Source organism: Indicator indicator, chromosome 2 (assembly GCF_027791375.1).
Source record: "Indicator indicator isolate 239-I01 chromosome 2, UM_Iind_1.1, whole genome shotgun sequence".
In the NCBI taxonomy this organism is placed as follows: Eukaryota; Metazoa; Chordata; class Aves; order Piciformes; family Indicatoridae; genus Indicator; species Indicator indicator.
The window spans coordinates 21,498,229-21,518,640 of NC_072011.1; the positions used below are offsets into that span (position 1 = coordinate 21,498,229).

The window sequence follows — 20,412 nt, forward strand, 5'->3', positions numbered from 1 at the left end:
AGGAACAACCCGTAAGTGTCATTCCAACAGCACATGCAGGACTAAACAGAGATAAAGAACCGTATAGAGGGTAATATTGGAAATAGTAGAAAACAAATAACAGAAACCAAATGTTTCCAACTCTGGCACTGTCCAAACCTTGTACAAACCTCAGACAGATCTTTGCAGATTGCTCTAAGAAGTAGGAATTATCTAGATTTACTTCACTTACATCAAGAAGATGGCATCTGTGGGATCTCACTGTTATTCACCACACTTCCTGCTCTTCTGGGCCTCCCATTGCTCATGCCTCAGGAACCAATGCTCCTGGTGAAAGCAATATTACTCAGAATTAGAGTGAGGAGCTGCTTCTCTCACCCAAATGAACAGATGTTTCTTGACTTCACAGAACTTAACACAAGTGCTCAGCAAAGTAGATACATTCAAACAAAGGAGGGGAAATAGTTACTAGCTTGGAGGACCCAAGGCTGATTGGTTTGTTTTCTCACCTGTTTCCCATTTGAATGTGAAGTTTTTGTGACTCCCTGATGAGGTACTCACCAAATCTGTGTTGTGTTAGCTACATTTTATCCACGACATTTTATATCTCTGGTGTTGCTTGCATGAGGGATTAGAACCATTTTTTGTTTTGTGCACACACACAAATAAGCACCAAATAATGAGCTGGAGGCAAGAACTTGGCAAAACCTTGGCTTTGTTTTTCTCACTGGCTGACCAGCTATCCAGTAGGATGGAACAGACTGCAGCTTGCAAAGATGCAAGGAATGAGGTCGACTTTGTCTACAACCTATACAGATGAGCACAGACAAATGTGGGTTTTTTTGTGTGTTCTTAGGCATCAAACACCTATGCTTGGGAAGCTTTGTCTGCAGGATTGAATACTGTGTGTTGCTTTTAATATTAACTTTCACAAATCTTCATAGACTCAGGCAGAAGCATTCCATATTCCTGAAATAAGACACAACTGACCAAACTGCTAACATACACGCAAAATAGAAAAATTCTGAGCACCTTCCAGAGGTTTGCTTTGTGCTGAGACAATTTTTTAATGCATACATACATGTATCTTAGAAAGAAACCTGAACTTCTCTCCTGCCTTGTCATCAGGTTGTAGAGGTCAAAACCTGAGAAGGCAGCAATTGCTCCTAAGACATTTTCTAAATCCAGCCTTTGGGGGATTAAAAAATCTTTCTCAAAGGAAAGAGGCTTAATGAATTGAGAGAGCTTCTCATCCCATTTCATTAGATGACTTTGTTAAGGACATAAGTGCTTATTTGTGCAATTGAATTAATCTGAGCCATTTTTCTGCTCTTCAGAAAATGCACTGCTCCAAATACAAAGTCCTTTCTTCTTTTTTAAATTTTTTTTTTTTAATTTCCCTTGGTGTAGAACATTCTAAGATCATTTCTGTGGCTAAAAATTCTTCTTCTCCTGCATAGACCCATACTTAAACCCACCAGAAAGTATAGAATTTCAGTAATACCCGAGCTTGGAGATCAGGGCTTGAACATCTCCAGTACACTTACATCTGTAAGCACAGTCATGCAGGCATAAGTTTGGCATAAACTAATTGCTGCAGAATTGAAGGAAAAAAAAAATGTCTATTCATGTAATGAAAAACTGCATTACCTGCAAAAGGGCAAGCTTAGGAGCTAGTAAGACTTTTGCTTTATATTACTTCCTGAATGGTAAATGATTAACCTTTAGTAGTCTCATGTGGTAGCCCTGGTGGTAAATGTAACATTACATTCATAGCTTTTAAACCTCCCTGGGCTTATATACAAACCTTCTGCTCAGCATAAAGTTGCTTTTTGTAAGTATTAGTAGCAGGAATTTTATCACGTTTCTCCCATGTCTCTTTTTCTCTGGTGCAAACACTTCATTGTGCAGAGAGCACTTTTAGAATAAGGACAGGTATGCTGTCAGGCATTCTGTTCTGGCAGTGGCTGCGGTGGGTAACACACATTTGGATCAAACGCTACCAAAAGGCTGAGCGATACCCAGGGGCTCCGTGCTTCAGCTGCTCACATAGCAGTCTTGGAAGGGAAGCTATGCTCCTTCCAGCTGCAGAAATGGCAGGCGTTGCCTTTTCATGTTGTGCAGTGTTTGTTTTGTTTTTATTTCTGTTTTGTTACTTGAGAGACTCACTGAGACGGCCTGTTTTGGAGCCAGCAGCAGGCCTAAGCCGTGGGCTGAGGGCTCTCCTCTGGCCAGCAGAGCAGTGCCCTCTGGTGCACAAGAACTGCCATGTTCTGGCTCAGAGGCCTGGTCCAGAGGCCTGGTTCCCCACTGAACCGAAATGATAGCAACAGAAGAGAAAAACAGAAGGTTGACATCAGGCACACTGTCTTATCCACATGAACTGTTTGCCACGCTGTACAGTTCTGATGGGAGCAATGCCAGAGGAAAACCAAAGATTGAGCTTTCTGGATGCAACCCAAAGAAACAGATTTTTCCTTTTGTTTTCTCTTTATGTAATCTCCAAAGTTATGCTTCTGGCTAATGACAACTAATGGAGGCACAGCCCACCCTTGCATCTTGGGGCTAAATTCACAAAGGATTAACTTCTAGCTATGGTGCACTGTTGTGATGTGGACCTGTCTAGCACTGTTAGGCAGCTAAGCACACCTGGGACGACACAGCAAATTTAACTAGACAAACACATGCAACAGACTAAACGAGAAGTGACTCCAGTGAGCTAGAAGTGCCAAGACTTGTGTCCTAAAGCTCCTTTGACCTAAAACCCGGACACTGGCATCTTACTATGGACTGCACAGATTACCTAACTGCTCAGGAGTCACAGCCACCCTCCTCTCCAGAATGAGCACCTCATCAGCCCAGTGAAGTGCAGCTGCATTTGAAAACCAGGTTTGAAAATCCCTTCTTGCAGGCAAAAGCAACTCCTCTCCGTCTCTGGTTCCACTAATTTCTAATTATTCCATTCCAATGTGGAAAGGCTTCCAAGGGAAGACCTGGGAGCCTCCTTATTCACACCTTCCTGAGCCCCACAGCTGGATGTTCATAGGATGTAAGAGATAAAGTTTGAATAATGATAATTCACATCCCATGCAGTCACATTTTGAGGGCTGCTTCTAGTTCTGGAGCATCCGGGCTTTTAATCTTCTTTTTAACATTTCTCTCCTGCTGTAGATAGTTGTTGAGAGTGCTTACAGGACGAGGAACTACAGGCTTGGTAAATTGGAGGGAGGGGCCCAAGATACAAGCAGAGAAATGAAATAGGTAGACAATGCAACCAGCCATGTAAATAGATCTGTTGCTAAATTAAAAACAACCAATAAAAGAGGAGAGAGATCAAGGAAATTTATTTACTTTTTATCTATGAACAGTATGACATATAATTATAGACAAGTTTTGATACACAGGAAAACCCTTTTGTCAACCTTTTTGTTTTGCTAAATGAAACAGCACAGTAATCTTTACACATTCATATTTTGTTTTTTCCTTTTTTCTTTTTCTTTTTTTTTTGTTTTTTACAATACACAGCTTTCTTGGGTTGAAGCAAACTGCAGGACATTTTGAGTACTGGTATATTACAGCTACTTACATCATTTAAGAACAGCAAATGGAGAAAAATAAGTTATTTAAATATTGATTTCATATACAGAAAGTGCAACTTTGTTAGTTGTTACATAACTTGCTTGACAGTTTTGATTCCCCAAAGGGTGTCAATTAAAGATAAGAGTATCTTGGACTGAAAGTATTATTTATTCTAAAAATAATACAGTACAACTGCACAGCCGTGACTTGGTGAATCGACCACTATTGCTGCTCATACAGATGAAGACCTATTTGAATAATGCAATATTTAATGCTTCTGATCATTCTCCCAGTTTGCATTCAAAGCCATGCCCATAAGAGAGCACAGTAAGGACAGGCATCATTGCCACTTGGGTGGTAACAGAGGGCTATCAATCGAAGCTGACAATTTTATGAAGGCATTTGGTAATATTTTGGGTTTGCTGCTTCTATTGTTAAATAGCTGTTTGATTTATAAAGGTACACGGACAGATACTTAACATCATTAGCCTGAGCAGAGCAGATTAGGATTCCAGCAGCAGGTTTCTTTCATGCTTCCCAAGAGTTAATGAGTGAAGTTTTGCTTAGAGCAAGAAAATGTAAAAGGTTATGGCTCTCGTACAGCACTGCCTCACCTGCTCATGGAATGCCACAGGTCACTGAAACAGCAGCAGGGAAGCTCAAACACTGAGAAGCTTAAGGCTCTTTTAGGTTAAAACATAAACTAAAATTGTAATTCAAGTAAGACCACAGAGCACAGTCTTAAAAATAAAACCAAAGCAAAAATTAAACTCTACAAATCTAAAACTGCTCACTCTGGTTGTGATGGGTGTGATTTGGTTTCCCTGGACGACATAATCATTCCCAAATTACAGCTTTACAAAGAGTGTTTCACACACAGGTCCATCGTATTCCCATAATTCTCCTTCTGTTATTGAGAGGGGAAAGTAATTAATACAGGAGGGGGTTATTATGTGACTTGCCTTTTCTGCAACACAAGGAAATTTGTATCCTTTTTTATTACATATACCCAGCTTGGACTTTATCTTTGCCCCAATATAGCTGCTGTCTACTTCCTTCTACTCAGTTCTGGCCCCTGCCAACAATCCCAGGAATTCTCAATACTCTTTCCATCTCCTGCTAGTTACTGACAGTTGCCATGTAAGCCTCAGAGAGGAAAACCAGACAAAACATATTAGTTAAAAGCCACTTTTTTAAAAACAAAATTTTTTTTTTGCTTACCATTAGGTTTCCATCAGCGGTACAAACACCTATACTGTACGTTTTCTGATGCTGCCATGTTAAAACATGCTAATTATCCACACATTACAGTGAACATTACAGACACAGAGCCGGAGGAACTTTGCTTGGGAACAATTTCAAGTTACTAATTCAGTGAATTAGTTGCCTTCACATGATGGTGTGCAGCAGACTGTGGTGAAATACAAAGCAAGGGAAGCGAACCTAACACACATCAATTCTACAAGGGCCCAAATTAATTATCACCTGTAGTAAAATGCATAGTTCACGTGAACTAAAACATGCCCATGAAAGGACCATATATAGTAAGGAATCATGGAGTAACCACAATTTTTCAACCTGACAGCATTTTATAAGGAAAGGTGTCATTAGCTCAGTATGAGGCGGGGATGTGAGGCACCAAATAGTGAAGTGCCTTGTCTAGTTTCATGCAGCAAACTGATGTTAGAACTGATACTGGAAACAGCCACACATCCTGGTCTGTGCTCAGGTTTCTAGACTATCTCCCTTTACCTGCCAGAGTAAGCTCGCTTTGTCTTTCATGGAGTGTTTGTGCTCCAAGATGCTGAAAGACACACCATCTGTAGACCCCAAAGAAAAAGCTAGTTCTGTGTGATTCATGATAATCTATTCGGTATACAAAATGTGTACCCATATAGAAAAATGAAATCTGTCATTAGCCACATCTGCGAATGAAACATTTTACATGGACTTAGGCAGAAAAATATCATTACGTCATGCAAAAATGGTTCACCACATATGCCAGAACAATGCTGTCTTCCAATGAGAGGTAACATTAACATGGTCATGAGGGCTGTCAACTGCCATAAAATGACAGTGTAACATAGGACTATATAAGACCTTTTTTTTTCATCCATGCAATGGAATTACTGGACCTGATGATTTCTATGGGACACAATTTGCTTTTTTGATGCATTTTATCTCCCCACAAGTGAATTCTGATTTGCAGAAACCCACTGTTTGGAATCGATACGGTCAGGATACCAAGTCAAAGCTGCAGCATAATGATTGACAATATAACACAGTACACAGAGTATGATTAAAATGAAAAGCAGTTACATATATACAAGGCAATATATTTTGGAACAATTTAGTAACAACAGTAAATGCAGACTGTAGTGAACAAGAAGTTAGCCTGACAACTGAAACCTAGCATAACCCTGCATTTGTAAAAGCATCTCTTACAACTCAGAAGGTGTTATGATGAGGCATTTTACAGAAGCTACTTCAGCTGAAAATCACCTTAAGTGCAGCTTAAGGGTGACAGGTTGAAACAAGGCTTGGGAAACATGAATACAGGTAAGTGAGCACTAGGTAACTGCTTAGAAACTGATTCTAAGGCAAATAAAAAGCTGATTGCTAGAAAGCAGTTATAAAAATTACTTCAGCTCTGTACAAACAAAAAGAAGCTTTCTGACTCTCCATGGGTTAGTTGCACTGGAGTGACAGAGGTGGACCATACTGAAGACTAATTCCAGTTCAATAACTTTGATCTAGCTAAAGGCTTTGTGGCGTATTGGGACCTATACCAAGCAACAGTGAAGATGACTGAGGACGGTTGTGTTCAGATCTTGACTGTTAAACAAAAGCTGTTTGCCGAGAGGTGTTTGCCAAAGAGCTCCTACTAGAATTTATACCTTAGCTTGTACTTGGTCTTTAGAGGACTGACTCTAGGGACCTGGAACCTAGATCTACAGAAGATGCCCAATCTAAGAAGCTCTCCATAGAAACAGGGCCTATTACTGTATATTACTTCCACAAACTTGAGGAAAATGTGCAAGTGTCTCTTAATTCTGTGAAATTGTCTCATTCTCAGGCCAACCCTGTGCACTTTATGAAAAAGAATACATTATAGGGCAGGACGGGGGAGGGAAGAACCACATCATTGTTACCTGGTGGTTCCTTCTCCTTCAGTTGCCAAAACAGTGATAGAAACATTTCATATCCTTTGAGGAAGATATCTGCCTGTCTTTGGGAGCCACTTCCTTGACCCCTTTAGCTATGTGAAATAGTTACAGGAAAACTGGTGCAGAAAGAAGCAGTGGATTCTCAAACAGGCAATACCACACTACAGAGAATGTTAAATTGCCTCTGGATCAAGAGGTTTGAAGAGTCTTGCTGCTGCCAGGAGCTTGCTTATATGCCTTTCCTCTGTGATGCCAGCTTCTTGAAGGCAAGTTTGTGACAGAGAAGGCACTTTGCTCAGTGTGTTGAATCCTGCTTCTGTGAGCAGGCTGGAATACATAGGTAGACCAATGGAAATCAGCCAGTCAGATACAGAGGTGATAAGTCCTGGGGACAGAGGTTTTCGGCAAATTTCAGTGAGCCCTCCACTTGGAATCTGGAGAGTAAAGAAAAAAATAAAGAAATTAATTCTTAATGTTAAACATAACTGCTTCTTTTACAGAAAGTATTTAATTTTTTTCTTCCAAAATGGTAGAATTTCACAGCAGATGCTCAACCTTTCTCATGTAACATTTGTCAGTATGAGAGCAGTGTGGGCTGAAAATCTAAGATCACTTGGCACAGGAACAACAGCAACAATTTTGGCAATGCAGATGCCGTGGGCAGCATCCAGCTGCTTGGGTGAGTGTCTGTGCTATTCTGAATTAGTCTGAGAGCAGTAAAAAGTTACAAGATTCCAGGGTGATACATTTAATTTCTCAGTAGGGCAAGAGAATACCAATTTTGCCTATTACCTCCTCAGGCAGACCAAGTTCTCTTATAAAAAGCCATGAAAACTTCTGATGGTTTCCCTCTGCTTTTGCAGAAGTGGACAACAGGACATTTTAAAAAATAAAAAAGGAGTGTAAAACCTTTCAGATTTCAATACAGAAGTGTTTAATACATGCAATACCCAAGTGAGCAAGTCTCTGCTTGCAGTTTGCTTAGACTATCAGGACAATTACTTAGTCAGGAGACAGGTCTATCCACTCTCGTTTCAACCACTAACTGTCCTCCCCTGGGACAGGAGGAGGTATCCATTGTACCTGCTAGGTGACCACAGGGAGCACTTTTGTACCAGGACTTTGCAGGTATCTCCCTTTACCAGTAGTCAGTCCTTTTAAAAAGTCTGCTCATAAGTAAGAACATCAGGTTTATGGAAACACTCACTGCCATGCGATGCTGCTTCCTCAGCTGTTTTACCCGGATTTGGTCCATGTTTGTGGCAACATCCTTTTCAGGCTGGTCTAAGTCTTCAGAGTATCTCTGTACCAAAGCCTCAGGAATGCCACAGCGACCATGCTGAATGTTCCCAGTCAGACACAGAGGAGAGAGTATGGATAAAAGAAGTGTATCAGTACAGACCAATCAGTGCAAACAAAGAGAAGTGCAGGATGGAAACAAGAACTAGCTTTCCTCAAGATTCCATGAAAATGGAAAAAAAACCCCAATCCCTAAAGGAATGACTGGACCTTAAGACAACTTCCTTCCCCAAAATGATGCCCTAATCACTATGTTAATCAACTCAAATTTTCTTGCAAGCGTAAAATCTAATAATGACTTCCTTTTTCAGTTCTGCTTCCCCCACACTAACAGAGAAAGAGACATTTCCATGCCCAGACCCACCAGGGTACTAGTGGCCTGAAACAATGAAGGTTCAAAGTAAATCTGAGATTTTCCAGTCTCCCCACAGCACATGAGTTACAGTTTAGGCACTAGGCCTGATAGTAAAGACAAATATAGCTACAGAATATCTAATGTCCCAATGATTTATGGTTTATCTGGGCTGGTTACTCATAAAAATACAACAGATACAAACAATGACAGACTATTCCTTGGAATGCTAGCAGTGTAAGAATGTTGAAGCAATATCCTCCACTTACCTTGTCAGAGTATGGTTCTTCAGTAAGATCAATGTCTTCAGACTGCAACTTGTTTTCTATTAACATTTCCAGATCCATTCCTCTGCTACAAGAGACTTTCCTCACTGAAGCAGGACCTAGCTTTATCACATGCTGCTGAACACTAGCAGTCTCTGGGAGCTCCGACAGCCAGGGTGGCAGTGGGCTAGGAGGAGCACTGAGCTCCTGGTCAGAAGGTGTCCTTTGGACAGACACTCTATGACAATCAATGGGAACTGATGAGCTGGTCTTTTTTACTGGCAAACATGGTGCTTCCAGATTTGAATGGTTTCCACTCATAGTCATGGAAGGATGATATAATCCATTAGAAAGGCGTTCTCGGCATTTTTTGGCAGGGACAGGTGGTGGCTGTGAAGGATTTTTTGGTTGCATTCTTGCCTCATTTGTGCCTTTTGGCTCAGCTTCTAGACCTCCCTTGAGGACTGGAGCATAATCAGCCCGTGCAAGGTCATGAAAGCTTTTACTCTGTATTTCCAGAGGTGTCCTTGTAGCAAGATGCATCACTAAGGCAGGCTGAGATTCACAGTTTTTCAGGGGCAATGGAGCAGGCTTTCTACCTGCAGTCTCTTTTACAGAGCAGCCCAATTCCTTGGCTCTTCCCTTCTGAGAACTAGCAGCTCCTTTAACCTGCTTAGCCACCAAATCATCTACCATACAGCTGCCTCCATGAGACTGAGGCAGCAGTGCAGAACCAGTTGCCTTTTTTGCTATATCCAGTGAATTCTGAGGAAGAGAACCTGCCTCCTTGCTAGTGTCCTGTAGTTTAGTATTGGATTCTCCCTGGAGATCATCCAGCGAGTGAGATCTTGGCCATATATCTACACCCTGGGGACCATCCAGAGTTTCATAGCTACGACAGACAGCAACTGGTAAACTTCTACGGTTCTTTAGACCTGTAATAGCTGGAGGTTTGCCAGAGCTCTTCAGAGCATGATGTGCAGAACTCATCCGCCTTCCTTTCTCCTCTTGCTCTAGAGTTTCTATTGACTTGGTCAGTGGAAGCGTAGGATAATTTGATAGCTGGTTTCTGCTGAAGTCCTTAAAGCTATGCTCACTTGCTGATTTTGAGGGCAGAAGGCAGGTTCTTCGAGTTTTACCTAAGTAGCAAAGAAATCACGACCCATCATTTAAAACAACAAAATTAAAAAATCCTGCAGTGTAAATAATGAACCATATCTAAATGCTTTTGAAAAAAAAGATCTATTTTTTTATTAACTCTAAACTTACAAGAACGCAGTGCCATGTTAAGCATATGAATTAGTAACTTTCAGCATTACTAATTAAGGATATTGGTAAGTATATGTTCGGCTTCTAATGAAGTTAACTAGATTTTTCAAGAAAGCCTTTTTCTTTTTCTTACTAATTTTTGTCAGAAAGTGTGCATATATTGTTATTTCATCTTTTATATAACCAGCAAGCTATTTGCAAAGTCAAACCAGAAAGCAAAAAATTGCTGAAAGACTGGTTTTGCAGCAGTCCCTTTGTAAAGTTATTTTCAGGGACCACAGAGTTTTATGGAAAAGGGTCTCACAACTATGAGATTAAGTGTTTCAATCTTACTCTCAAGTCATAGTCTTTTATTGAAATGGAAGGTCTTAAGATGTGGTTTTATTACAGCCATTCAAGATGATGGAACATGGATCAATATGAACCACATGCTCTTTGTAAGCTTTATTTTATATTATGATAAGGCATGCACTACTGATTTTAAATAGTGAAGAAAAGTTTTGGTCAAAGGGACTGAGCTCATTATTCCTTAGTATGAAATTCATGGTTATTTCTCAAATACCACAGATTTTTTTTTAGCTTTATATTTATCAAGACAGAAGTATAATTGTCTCAAAGCAGATGACCTCTCAGAATGACAGCACATCCCAAACAGTTACTGCTTTCTGATGACAGGGATACTTTCCCCCATGTATAGTAAGCTTTCTGAAATCAGGATAGATAGAAATTTCTTTTTCCAATGAAAAAAAACAAAACAAAACAACCCAAACATCAACCCCCCTAAACTGACAGATCTGGCTAAATGGTATTAAAAGTCTGTAATAGTAGGCTATCAACAGCTGCCAATTAAAGGACCAGCTACTTTTAGAGATCTGAGCAGTTTTGCTAACTTCATTGGAATGAAATCAATCTGGTGTTCTTTTTTTCTCATACAGCTTTTTTCTCATACAGCTTGCATTTAAAGCCTTGTCCTGGAAGAAGTTCAATGCTTAGATTTTGAATAATATACACTGCTTGCTTTGAATATGAATGAAACAACTCATTTAACCTGAAAGAGAAATAGCTTTCTTTCTTTCTCTTGCCTTTTTCTTTCCTGCAGTATCCAGAAAACTAGCAAAGAAAATGGAAGTTACATTTAAAGAGAAAAAAGGAAAACATTGCCCTCCAAAAAAGTTGGCTGCATTTAGTGGTATGGCAGCAAGGTTATTCTATCTAAAATCAAGGTATGCCTTCAAGGATGAATGCAAACATACAGGAACTCCTTTCTTAGAAGGTGTATGGTTCACATTATAACTCAAGCTAAATATTACCATTTTCCCAGAAAGCTAATAAAGACACATCACAAAGTAGCTTTGCTACTACCTTGAGTTCAGGCAGCTCAGAGAAGTACCAAAAAGACTCCTCTGCCTGCAATTTTCCATGGAACTTGGGCACTGCCTTCTCAAAATAGCTTACAATCACATTAAAAAGACATGTGTAAGAACTGTTACATTCAAAATGTTACATTAACTTATTAGTGCCTTCAGGCATGAATGTCAATCTGTAATGGGTATGGAAAGGTGTGCTTTCTTTTCATTATTCATATTTGCTAGCACACCTTCTTGTGCAAGTAATTCCCCATATTGTCTGGGGCTTGCTGTTACAGCTCACGTAACAAAATCCATGCACCATCCATTTCAATCTGAAATACTGATCAAGGATTATATTGGTTTTAGGAAAATACACTCAGGAGCCTCAAAACTGAAAGAAAAGTTGTGAGAAATGCTACTCTATAAGCTCTTACTGAGGCCATAAGGTGATAGAGTGCACAAGATTTTGTTTCTTTAGAAATGGGATATATCTGTGTGAAGTCACTGGCCTGGGTGTCCTCTTCCTGGGAAAGGCAGAAAGAAGAAATAAGAAATAGGAAAAGAAAGAAGCAAAAACTAAGAAAGATTTGAAAAGAAAAAAATTTGGGTAAGTAAAAGCAAGTGTTTTGTTAATTCCAGCCCTGTTTTACATGAAAATACAAACGTGGAACAAATGAGAGGAAGTTCAAAACATTTTGTCTATAAAATATATAACTGAACCTTTAAGAAATCTGCTTCAATTTCTTTAATTTCTCTTGTATAATTTAGAGGTCAGTATCAAAAAGTCAGCTATATGATTTCTCTTTTTCTAGATATTCCTTCCCTCCTCCTGATTACCAGGTGTAACTTCACTAGGCTTCTGAGGCATTAAGAAAGGAAGGTAGTATTTCCTGAAAACAAGACTTGTAAATATGTTAAAATGGAGAGCTATATAAAAAATGTCCACAAATGTAACATTCTACCTCAGAAAAAAACCCCAAACCACACCAAACCAAACCAACACACAAAAGAAAAAAAACCCCAAACTCTACAAGGGTTAAAATGTATAGCTGGTAAAGTTTAAACCATATTTTTCATGTCAGCATTTTTGATAGTAATTAATTCTTATGAATCCCTGGTCTAATATGTTTCAGAGTGCTGTCAACTATAGTAGCATCTCTGATTTAAATGTGTATAGGAAGACACAGGTGGATCTCACACAAAACAATTCTTGTTTAATGTTACGCTGTGGTTTTTGTTAGAACAGCACCGTCCCCCTCTCAAGATACTTCCTGGTTATTAGGATACAGAGCTTTTCAATTCCCTGTCATCATCTGCTGCAGAAGAAAGCAGATTATCTTGGGGACTGTTTCCAGAGGTACCAGAGCTACAGCAACAAATGTTCAGTGTTTCTCTTATTAGTTTTGTCTGTATGAATGCATTCAGTGGCCTGTCCAGATCTCAGATTATATTAACTTCGTTTTGGCACTGCTTTCTGTGTCTGTATTTTGTATGCATTTGAAACAGCTCTGCTGACACAAGGATGATGGCATGGTAGATAGTCCTAGCTTCATTGCTTTTTTTATTGATTACAAACCAGGAGAGATGCACACTACATTAGGCAATGCGGCCACCTGTTCTGTTTCTTTCTTTTCTGACTAATCGACACTGAACACTTAAGTGTCCAGCAGCAGCAGGAGAGGTTGCCAAGTGCATTCTGGACCTGAAGGCATTGTTGAAGAGCGTGCAGGTAACGGTGTGGCCACGTCTGATGCCACTGATCCTTGTCTCTTGGCTTACTGTTGGAAGCTGTATGGCTCTAAAGTATCATTAAAGAAACTCCACCCCCCCAAAAAAAAAAAAGAGCGACTGAGATCCGTGGAGCTGTTTAGTCTGGAGAAGGGAAGACTGAGAGGGGATCTGATCAATGTCTATAAATATGTGAGCGGTGGGTGTCAGGAGGAGGGGGTCAGGCTCTTTTTGGTGGTACACAGTGATAGGACAAGGAACAATGGGTTCAAACTAGAACACAGAAGATTTCACCTCAACATGAGGAGAAACTTCTTTACACTGAGGGTGACAGAGCACTGGAACAGGCTGCCCAGGGGGGTTGTGGAGTCTCCTTCTCTAGAGACTTTCAAAACCCACCTGGATGCGTTCCTGTGCAGACTATCCTAAGTGATCCTGCTTTGGCAGGGCGGTTGGACCTGATGATCTCTTGAGGTCCCCTCCAACCTCTGATATACTGTGATACTGCGATACTGTGAAGTGCTTAGGATGCCTACTTGGCACTATGCAGATCTGGGCTTCAATTTCTGAACAAACCAGAGAACACCCTTATTCCACTGGATGTGGCCATGGTTTGTCTGTTTCTTCAGGTCTGCACAATGCATGTGTAATTCTGATCTTTTCACATCACCTCTGTCTTTAAAAAAAGCTATGAATAACAACAACAAAAGGTTCAAAGAAGCCATTCAATAACAGGGAAATGAGTGACCTATGAAGAGTAAGTAACAGGCTTTGTCAGATTAGAAAAGAGATGACTTGGGAAGGAGTATGACAGAAGTCTATAAACAGACTCTCTTAGGTATGGAGGTGCTAGGAAAGACCAGGGATATTCCTAAAGAGAAACAGTTTCAGGAAAACAAACAAACGTCAGGAAACAGTACCCAATTTCTTAAGTCCTTACATGATTCATTTCCCAAGAGTACCCTGAGAAGCATCAAATATGCTTGCTCTATTTCTCTACTGTTGTCTACTATCCGTTTTTGGCCAGTCCTGTGAAAATAGATTTCCAATACAGTTTGCACACACATTTTGGATAGACGATGCTTGTGTGCAGAACAAGCCCAATAACTGCACCATTGTCAGAAGTCCAAAGGAGAGCTTGCTTTCTCTGCCTTGTTTCAAATTGAGGACTGGACTATGGGCTAATGGGTGATTGCTTCCAGCTATTAAATTCTTCCTGTCTAATGCTGAACAGGTCACAAACTGCATGTTCCTTGCCCTCCATAAATGATGCTGTAACTACACTGTGGATACCCATGAGAATAACCAGTTATTTCTGCAACGGGACACTGGACACTGAGAAGTACCTATAAAAGATACACCTGTATCACTGTCATAATACATAGCAAACTATTTTCTAACCACAATGCAAGAGCAGCTCAGAAATCTTGAACTGATGCCAAAAGATCCACTATGAGCCCCAAACAGGACACTACACTAGCTGCAAAAACATCACACATAACCACTGCCCAGAAAATCTGCAGACCAGTTTCTTCTCAGAGTGCATTCCCCCTATGTGAAGTGTAGTTTATTATTGCTCATCTGCTCATTTATACTAGACAAGTGATTATCCTTATTTTAATAGATGAGAATCCAATGTATTTTGAAAACAATAAACAACTACAGACCATGAGCTTTGCAAAGAAGGTGGAGTACATTTCAGGTTAACCAGCCTTGACAAACCTCTGAAGGAATCCCACACCAAACACTATTTTAATAATAGTTTTCAAAGCAGGCACCTAAATGCATTTGTGAGGAAAAATGATTCAGAATTGCAGCAAGTGATAGATGAAAAGCCATATAAAAATCATCAGTAGCATTTCACGTTCTGCAAAACTAAGATAGAAATATTAGTTACAATGTAATAATAAGTATTTAAGCAGACAGGTAGCGCAAATTGCTTTCTGACAATATTGTTATATGGTTAAAATAAGGGAAATGTACAGACAGCAATTTAACTTCAGTGCTACAGCTATTATTATAATGGCGTTTAGACATTAAAAGGAAATAAAATTCTAGTATGTGCTATGTATTTAGCCATGATTATATTCCGGCACGCTGACTGTATGGGGATTCATATTCAAGAAAAAAATTTTCTTTCGTGAATTTAGTATCTTGTTGATTTTAGGCATTCAGCTTCCAAGCAAATTGCAATTTTCTTCAATAAATCATTATTTCTGAGTGGCAGACTGACAGAAAACGCACTTCCTAAGCGAAAGATCTTTAGCTCATTTTAAATTGGAAAATCAGGCACCACAAGGGACCTTTGGTATCTCTGTTCTGTTCTTGGATTCCCGTTTATGTTGGATTAGCATTGAAACTAGACAGTCTCAGGCCAAACCTTGGCTCAGATGCTTGGAGCGATAATGCCAAACTAAGACCAAATTTATTCTATTTTAATATTTTATCCTTAATGAAAATTTTACACCATCCCTCAAGTAATGCATGCTCAGTCATCATAACAACCTGATTCTTCTGAACAGAGAGAGCAATCTCAATTATCATCTCTCTTGGTAATTTTTCAGTGCATCACCTTTCACTGATTCAAGATAATGCAATGGGAATTAATATCATATTCTTCTTTTTTTTTCCCCCACAGTTTATTTCCTTGCCAAATTCTTAGTTAATTTAACTTGATAATGTTCATACATTAGAAAGTCCTAGATCTCTGCAGTTCGCTTCTGATCAGAGGAGAATGCAAAGTGCAACCTATGCAAGAACAAAAATGAGGCCTAAAACAGAGAATATATTTCTCTCAAGAGTTTTTGTACGGTTTTAGAAGCAATCCTCCTAATCTCAGTGGAGTTCTGTGACTTCTTCATTTCCAGGGTCCCTCAGACATGGGCATGAGAACATGATATGCAGTGGAGAAGGCAAGGAATGGCAGTTAGAGTGCCTGTTCCCTTAGGAGGACAAAAGAAAGATGGTTTGTGAAATGTGATCTGTTTTTCACTAATGACAATAAATAAATTAGAAACAGTAGCAATGAAAGCCAATGGCTCAAGCCAAAAGGGAAAGACACAGTTAGAACAAAGGAGAAAGTCAAACATGAAGTAGTTTGTGGTAGCTAGGAACAGGAGCAGAAAGAATATGAATTAATCTACCAAAAAAAGGCTGAAGGGATTATAAGGCTTACTGCTGTCACCATTACCATTTTCCAGGTTTTCACTGCTTTCGTAGCAGCCAGAATCCCGAGGAGAGCATCCAGTTAGGCCTTGGCCTTCAATGAGAAGTTTCTCCTGAGATCCTGACTGGTCGCTGTTACCTAGAGGATGTGAAAATACAGTGAAAAACAGGCAAACGTAAAATCCATCTGAACTTCTCAGCCTTCCAACATCATTGTCTTGCGTGTTCAAAGAACGGCAATGAAGCTGGTGAAGGGTCTAGAGCATGAATCTTTTGAAGAGCACCTGAGGGAACTGGGGTTGTTTACTCTGGAGGAAAGGAGGCTGAGGGGAGTCTTTATCACTCTACAACTACTATGTAGGAGTAGGTCTGTTTTTCCAGGTAACAAGCAATAGGACAAGAGGAAATAGCCTCAAGGTGCATCAAAGGAGGTTTAGGTTAGACATTATGAAAAAATTCTTCACTGAAAGGGTTGTCAAAGACTCGAACAGCCTGCCCAGGGAAGTGGTGGAGTCACTATCCCTGAAGATACTTAAAAGAGCTGTAGATGTTGTGCTTGGGGGCATGGTTTAAATGATTCTATTTTCTCTCTTGTATTAATTGTATCAGGACCCTGTTTTAGAAAAGACTGGGCATTAGGAACAGCCATCACAAATGCTGGAAACATTCATCTCATTTGCTAAAGGATTAAGCAACAGCCTTAATATGAATGAGGAAGCAGTGTGGTGCACAATAAAAACAGAATAGACTGCATTGTGCACTTCCACTGCCTTGGGGCCAAGTTCTATAACTTGGATAACATGGAATTTTATTTAAACTGATGGTGTCAAAGTTATTTCTAGGGCTTAAACAAATTCCAACACTCAAAACGAAAAAGCACTGAAAATAACCAAATCAGGTGAAACATTTTGACCCTGACCTATTTTCCAGAAGGCACCAAGAAGAAGGATCAGGAGTGAGTTTGGCGAAGTTAGATATTGTTCCCTAACAAAGGAGGAAGGGACAAGGAAGAAACCAGTGTTAAACATTCTTTCCTTCCTTGGTCTGTGCAAAGAGCCAACACTCAAGTGTGGCCCATCCAGGCTGCACAGCTGGATTTCAGGAATTCACAGAGAATTTTTGGTCAGAAAACGTATTTTGTGAAGAAACTAAATCTGGAGCTGAAGATACAAGAAATCAACTTCATGATGCAAGGAGGATAAAGTTTATCCTGGGCTTTTTTCCCCAACTATAAAATGTCAGAAATGGCTATTCCACTTCCTATTTTCAGCACATAAAAGGTAATTACAGGGTGGAACTAAGTGTTGTTGCCTCTTTCAGGCTCCAGCTGTTTGGTTTCCATTTCTCTTTCTCCTTGTCATCCTCACTTGGAGCTGAAATTTATACTTTCCAACCACTACATCACATATTTCTTCAGATTTTCAAACCAAAATTGAAGTGCCCTAAAAAAACCCTTATTTACTTCAGGGAAGTGAACATTCTAAATAGGTCTGCACATAACAAAGAGAAGCTTATATTAGGTGATGAAAAGCTGCCCTGATGTAAGTGCATACAATTTAACTTTGCATCTGCAGTTATACTGAGGGGTAGAGGAGGGTGGAGGTGTGGATGCCTCTTTGGGAAACGAAATGAACATGAAAGCTGCATGTCAGTGAAAACTGAGGCCACAGAGTACTGTTTAGAGATACTAAACACACATCTCTGTACAGAATTAAGCATTACCAACTTAATATCTCTTTAAATTGCTTCTATAACAGTTTAAGCTACAACACAGGATTTGGCACAGAAGCAGCTAAGAACACTCTCACACAATCCCTTCCACTGATTCTGCTTGGTGGGATACTAAACTTCTGCTGACATTTAGGACTGTCTTAGATTGCTGCAACTAGGTACTGAGAGCATCTAAATTCACGACTGAAGCTATACTTACTTTTCAAATGATCCTACTCTACTGTGACTCTGCCATGGCCACTCTGTAGATGGTAGAGTCCTGCATCCTCCTTTGTGGAAAAACCACTTGAATTTGACTGCCATGTCTTATCCTGCTTTCTCTGATCTTTGCAACCACTTGCCTGAGACCACCAGACGTACAAGGAGCAGCATTGCACTGCTGCACCTTAGACAGTGACCCTGACCCCTTCGCTGGGTCAGCGTCTTTCACTCCGCACTTGTCTGATATATTTTCTCCCTTTGAAAAATCACTGCCTTGTCACGTGTACAACCTGAAACTGCTTGTACAATCCCGCAGTTCACAACCCAAGAATCATATGTATGTGCAGGTAAAATAAGAGAAAGTTTAATACACATTACCCTCCTCCACAGCCCTCTGGGCTTTGATCTTTTTCTTATCCCTGATAATCTCAGTCTTTTCCCTCTAGTCTAGAAGTTTCTTCTTTCCTATTCTATATGCCTCACTTTCTTGAGTTATTTATCTCAGGATTTATTCCTGAACATCAGTAATTCTAAAGAGTATTTGTTGTACACTTGACATCACTTGAATAAAGCTGGGTAACAGGGCTTACAGGAACAAAAGAATTCTGGCAGAACAAATTCAAGTCTTAAGTCACTTGTCAAAAATCTACACGTTGTTACACAGTATTACCCAGGAAATAACCAGATTAGGAGGGAAGAAAAAAAAAGATCAAAATCTTGGAACCAGTTTTCTGCTTTAAGGGTTTCACAAGGTTCTTGGCAGAGCTCTAGTAAAACTGAAAACCTCAAACATCCCACGTACTATCATACTCCTGCAGAAGTTCCACTGCTGTGAGGAGAACAGCTCTGTGCTCAGGATCTCGGATATTCAGTTCATCCAAATCTTCTTCTTCTAAAAGCTTAAATGTATCCAGGTCTTCATAACCATTGAACAGAAAAGTGGGCATGTGCTCCTGTAAAAAAAGAAAAGAAAAAAAAAGGACAAAAAAGCAAAAAATAGCTGTAAGATAATACACTTACTCAACTTATTTTGTCAATAAAAATACTAGAAGAGATTTTCACAACCAGCAAAAAAAGCAGTAGCTTAGCAAATGCAAACCACTGTATAACAGCAAAATTATAGGATTATAGCTTGATAAACATTGCTCAGAATTCAGTGAGGTAGCTCTGCCAGAACCAGTGTGATGCTTGTATTTCTGTATTTGGAATGCCCTATATTAAATGGCCTGGGTAACGTTATACCTGGATGCACAATACAGCACAGCTCTGTTTAAAGGGAACAGCCATACAGCAGCTGCATCAGTTTATCCATAGCTTTTCTGAACAGAAATGTGGGAAACCCCTTCCTCTTTAAAGACAGGCTAAGTATTGTTATTTCACACTTTCTGCTTGCTTTCACAGTGTGTTAGCTAATAGCCATAGTATACAATAATTTATGGTCTGTGAGTGCATACAACTTGCACCCTGCAGCACCTCATCAGGCCAGGTTATTTTCATTCTGCGGCTAAGACATGATTCTGCTAAGCGGTGTCATGATTCCTAATCTAGTGGACAGCTTTCCAAACTAAAAACTCCAAAGGTGTGGCCCCCTTCCCACATGCAAAACTGAAGGATAAACAGAATTTGAACCTTCAAGTTGATGCGATCCAAGAGATCTTCCACTGACTTGGGCTGTGGTGGTCTGCTTTTCCGGCGCCTCCTGGTGGGCCGCTTTGGCTTCTCTTCCTCTTCATTTAACACGTCCACATAGATAAATTTGAAAGTGCCAACTTTGTTGTTCAACAGACCCATCCAAGTGCCCATGGGGGGTTTGCTGATTATATCAATGATGTCACCTTTCTGCAGACCGAAAAAGCAAGAAAGCCATTTAGGCTTGCTTTCTAATGGATATTTAAGCAAACACATCTGCTTTCTCTTAGATTTTCATGTACAGTGAATGGATAAAACTCCTGAGTTTTCAGAATGTTAACTGTAGCTCTTGGAAAAAGTCTGATTTATTTGTTTTACAAAGGGAAGAAAAGGGAATTTAGTGACATGCCTAAGACCACAGAGTGAGTCAACAAAAGAGACGGAACAGACCTCAACTGTCCAGATTCACAAACTTGCTTACATTTCAGCAGCGCATCACAATTTTCTCTAAGAGGTGCAACTACCTGATATTGGTGCAAATAAGAAGATGCTCAGTGTATACGGGCATAATCTCCTATCAGACCTTCTGAGAAAAGGAGGTGAATGCAAAAGGAACCATACAACATTGCTGTTTGTCCTAATGTGATCCCGACCACAACAAAGAAATGGATGCACAACTGGTTTTGCACCCTTGAAGA

The 20,412-nt window shown here is 39.9% G+C and overlaps 1 protein-coding gene across 2 annotated transcripts in view; it reads right to left on the reverse strand.

Moving 5' to 3' along the window:
* Positions 1 to 6,898: 6,898 nt before the first annotated feature.
* The window catches only part of LOC128977863 (SAM and SH3 domain-containing protein 1-like), a 574,598-nt gene continuing 561,084 nt past the window's right edge, over positions 6,899 to 20,412 (reverse strand). For both annotated transcript variants that reach the window (XM_054395558.1, XM_054395565.1), the window contains 6 exons: positions 19,715 to 19,924; positions 18,888 to 19,038; positions 16,179 to 16,292; positions 8,646 to 9,781; positions 7,933 to 8,064; positions 6,899 to 7,159 (listed from right to left, as the gene is read on the reverse strand). In XM_054395558.1, the coding sequence (XP_054251533.1) occupies positions 6,899 to 7,159; positions 7,933 to 8,064; positions 8,646 to 9,781; positions 16,179 to 16,292; positions 18,888 to 19,038; positions 19,715 to 19,924 (2,004 nt within the window). The remainder of the gene's footprint in view (positions 7,160 to 7,932; positions 8,065 to 8,645; positions 9,782 to 16,178; positions 16,293 to 18,887; positions 19,039 to 19,714; positions 19,925 to 20,412) is intronic.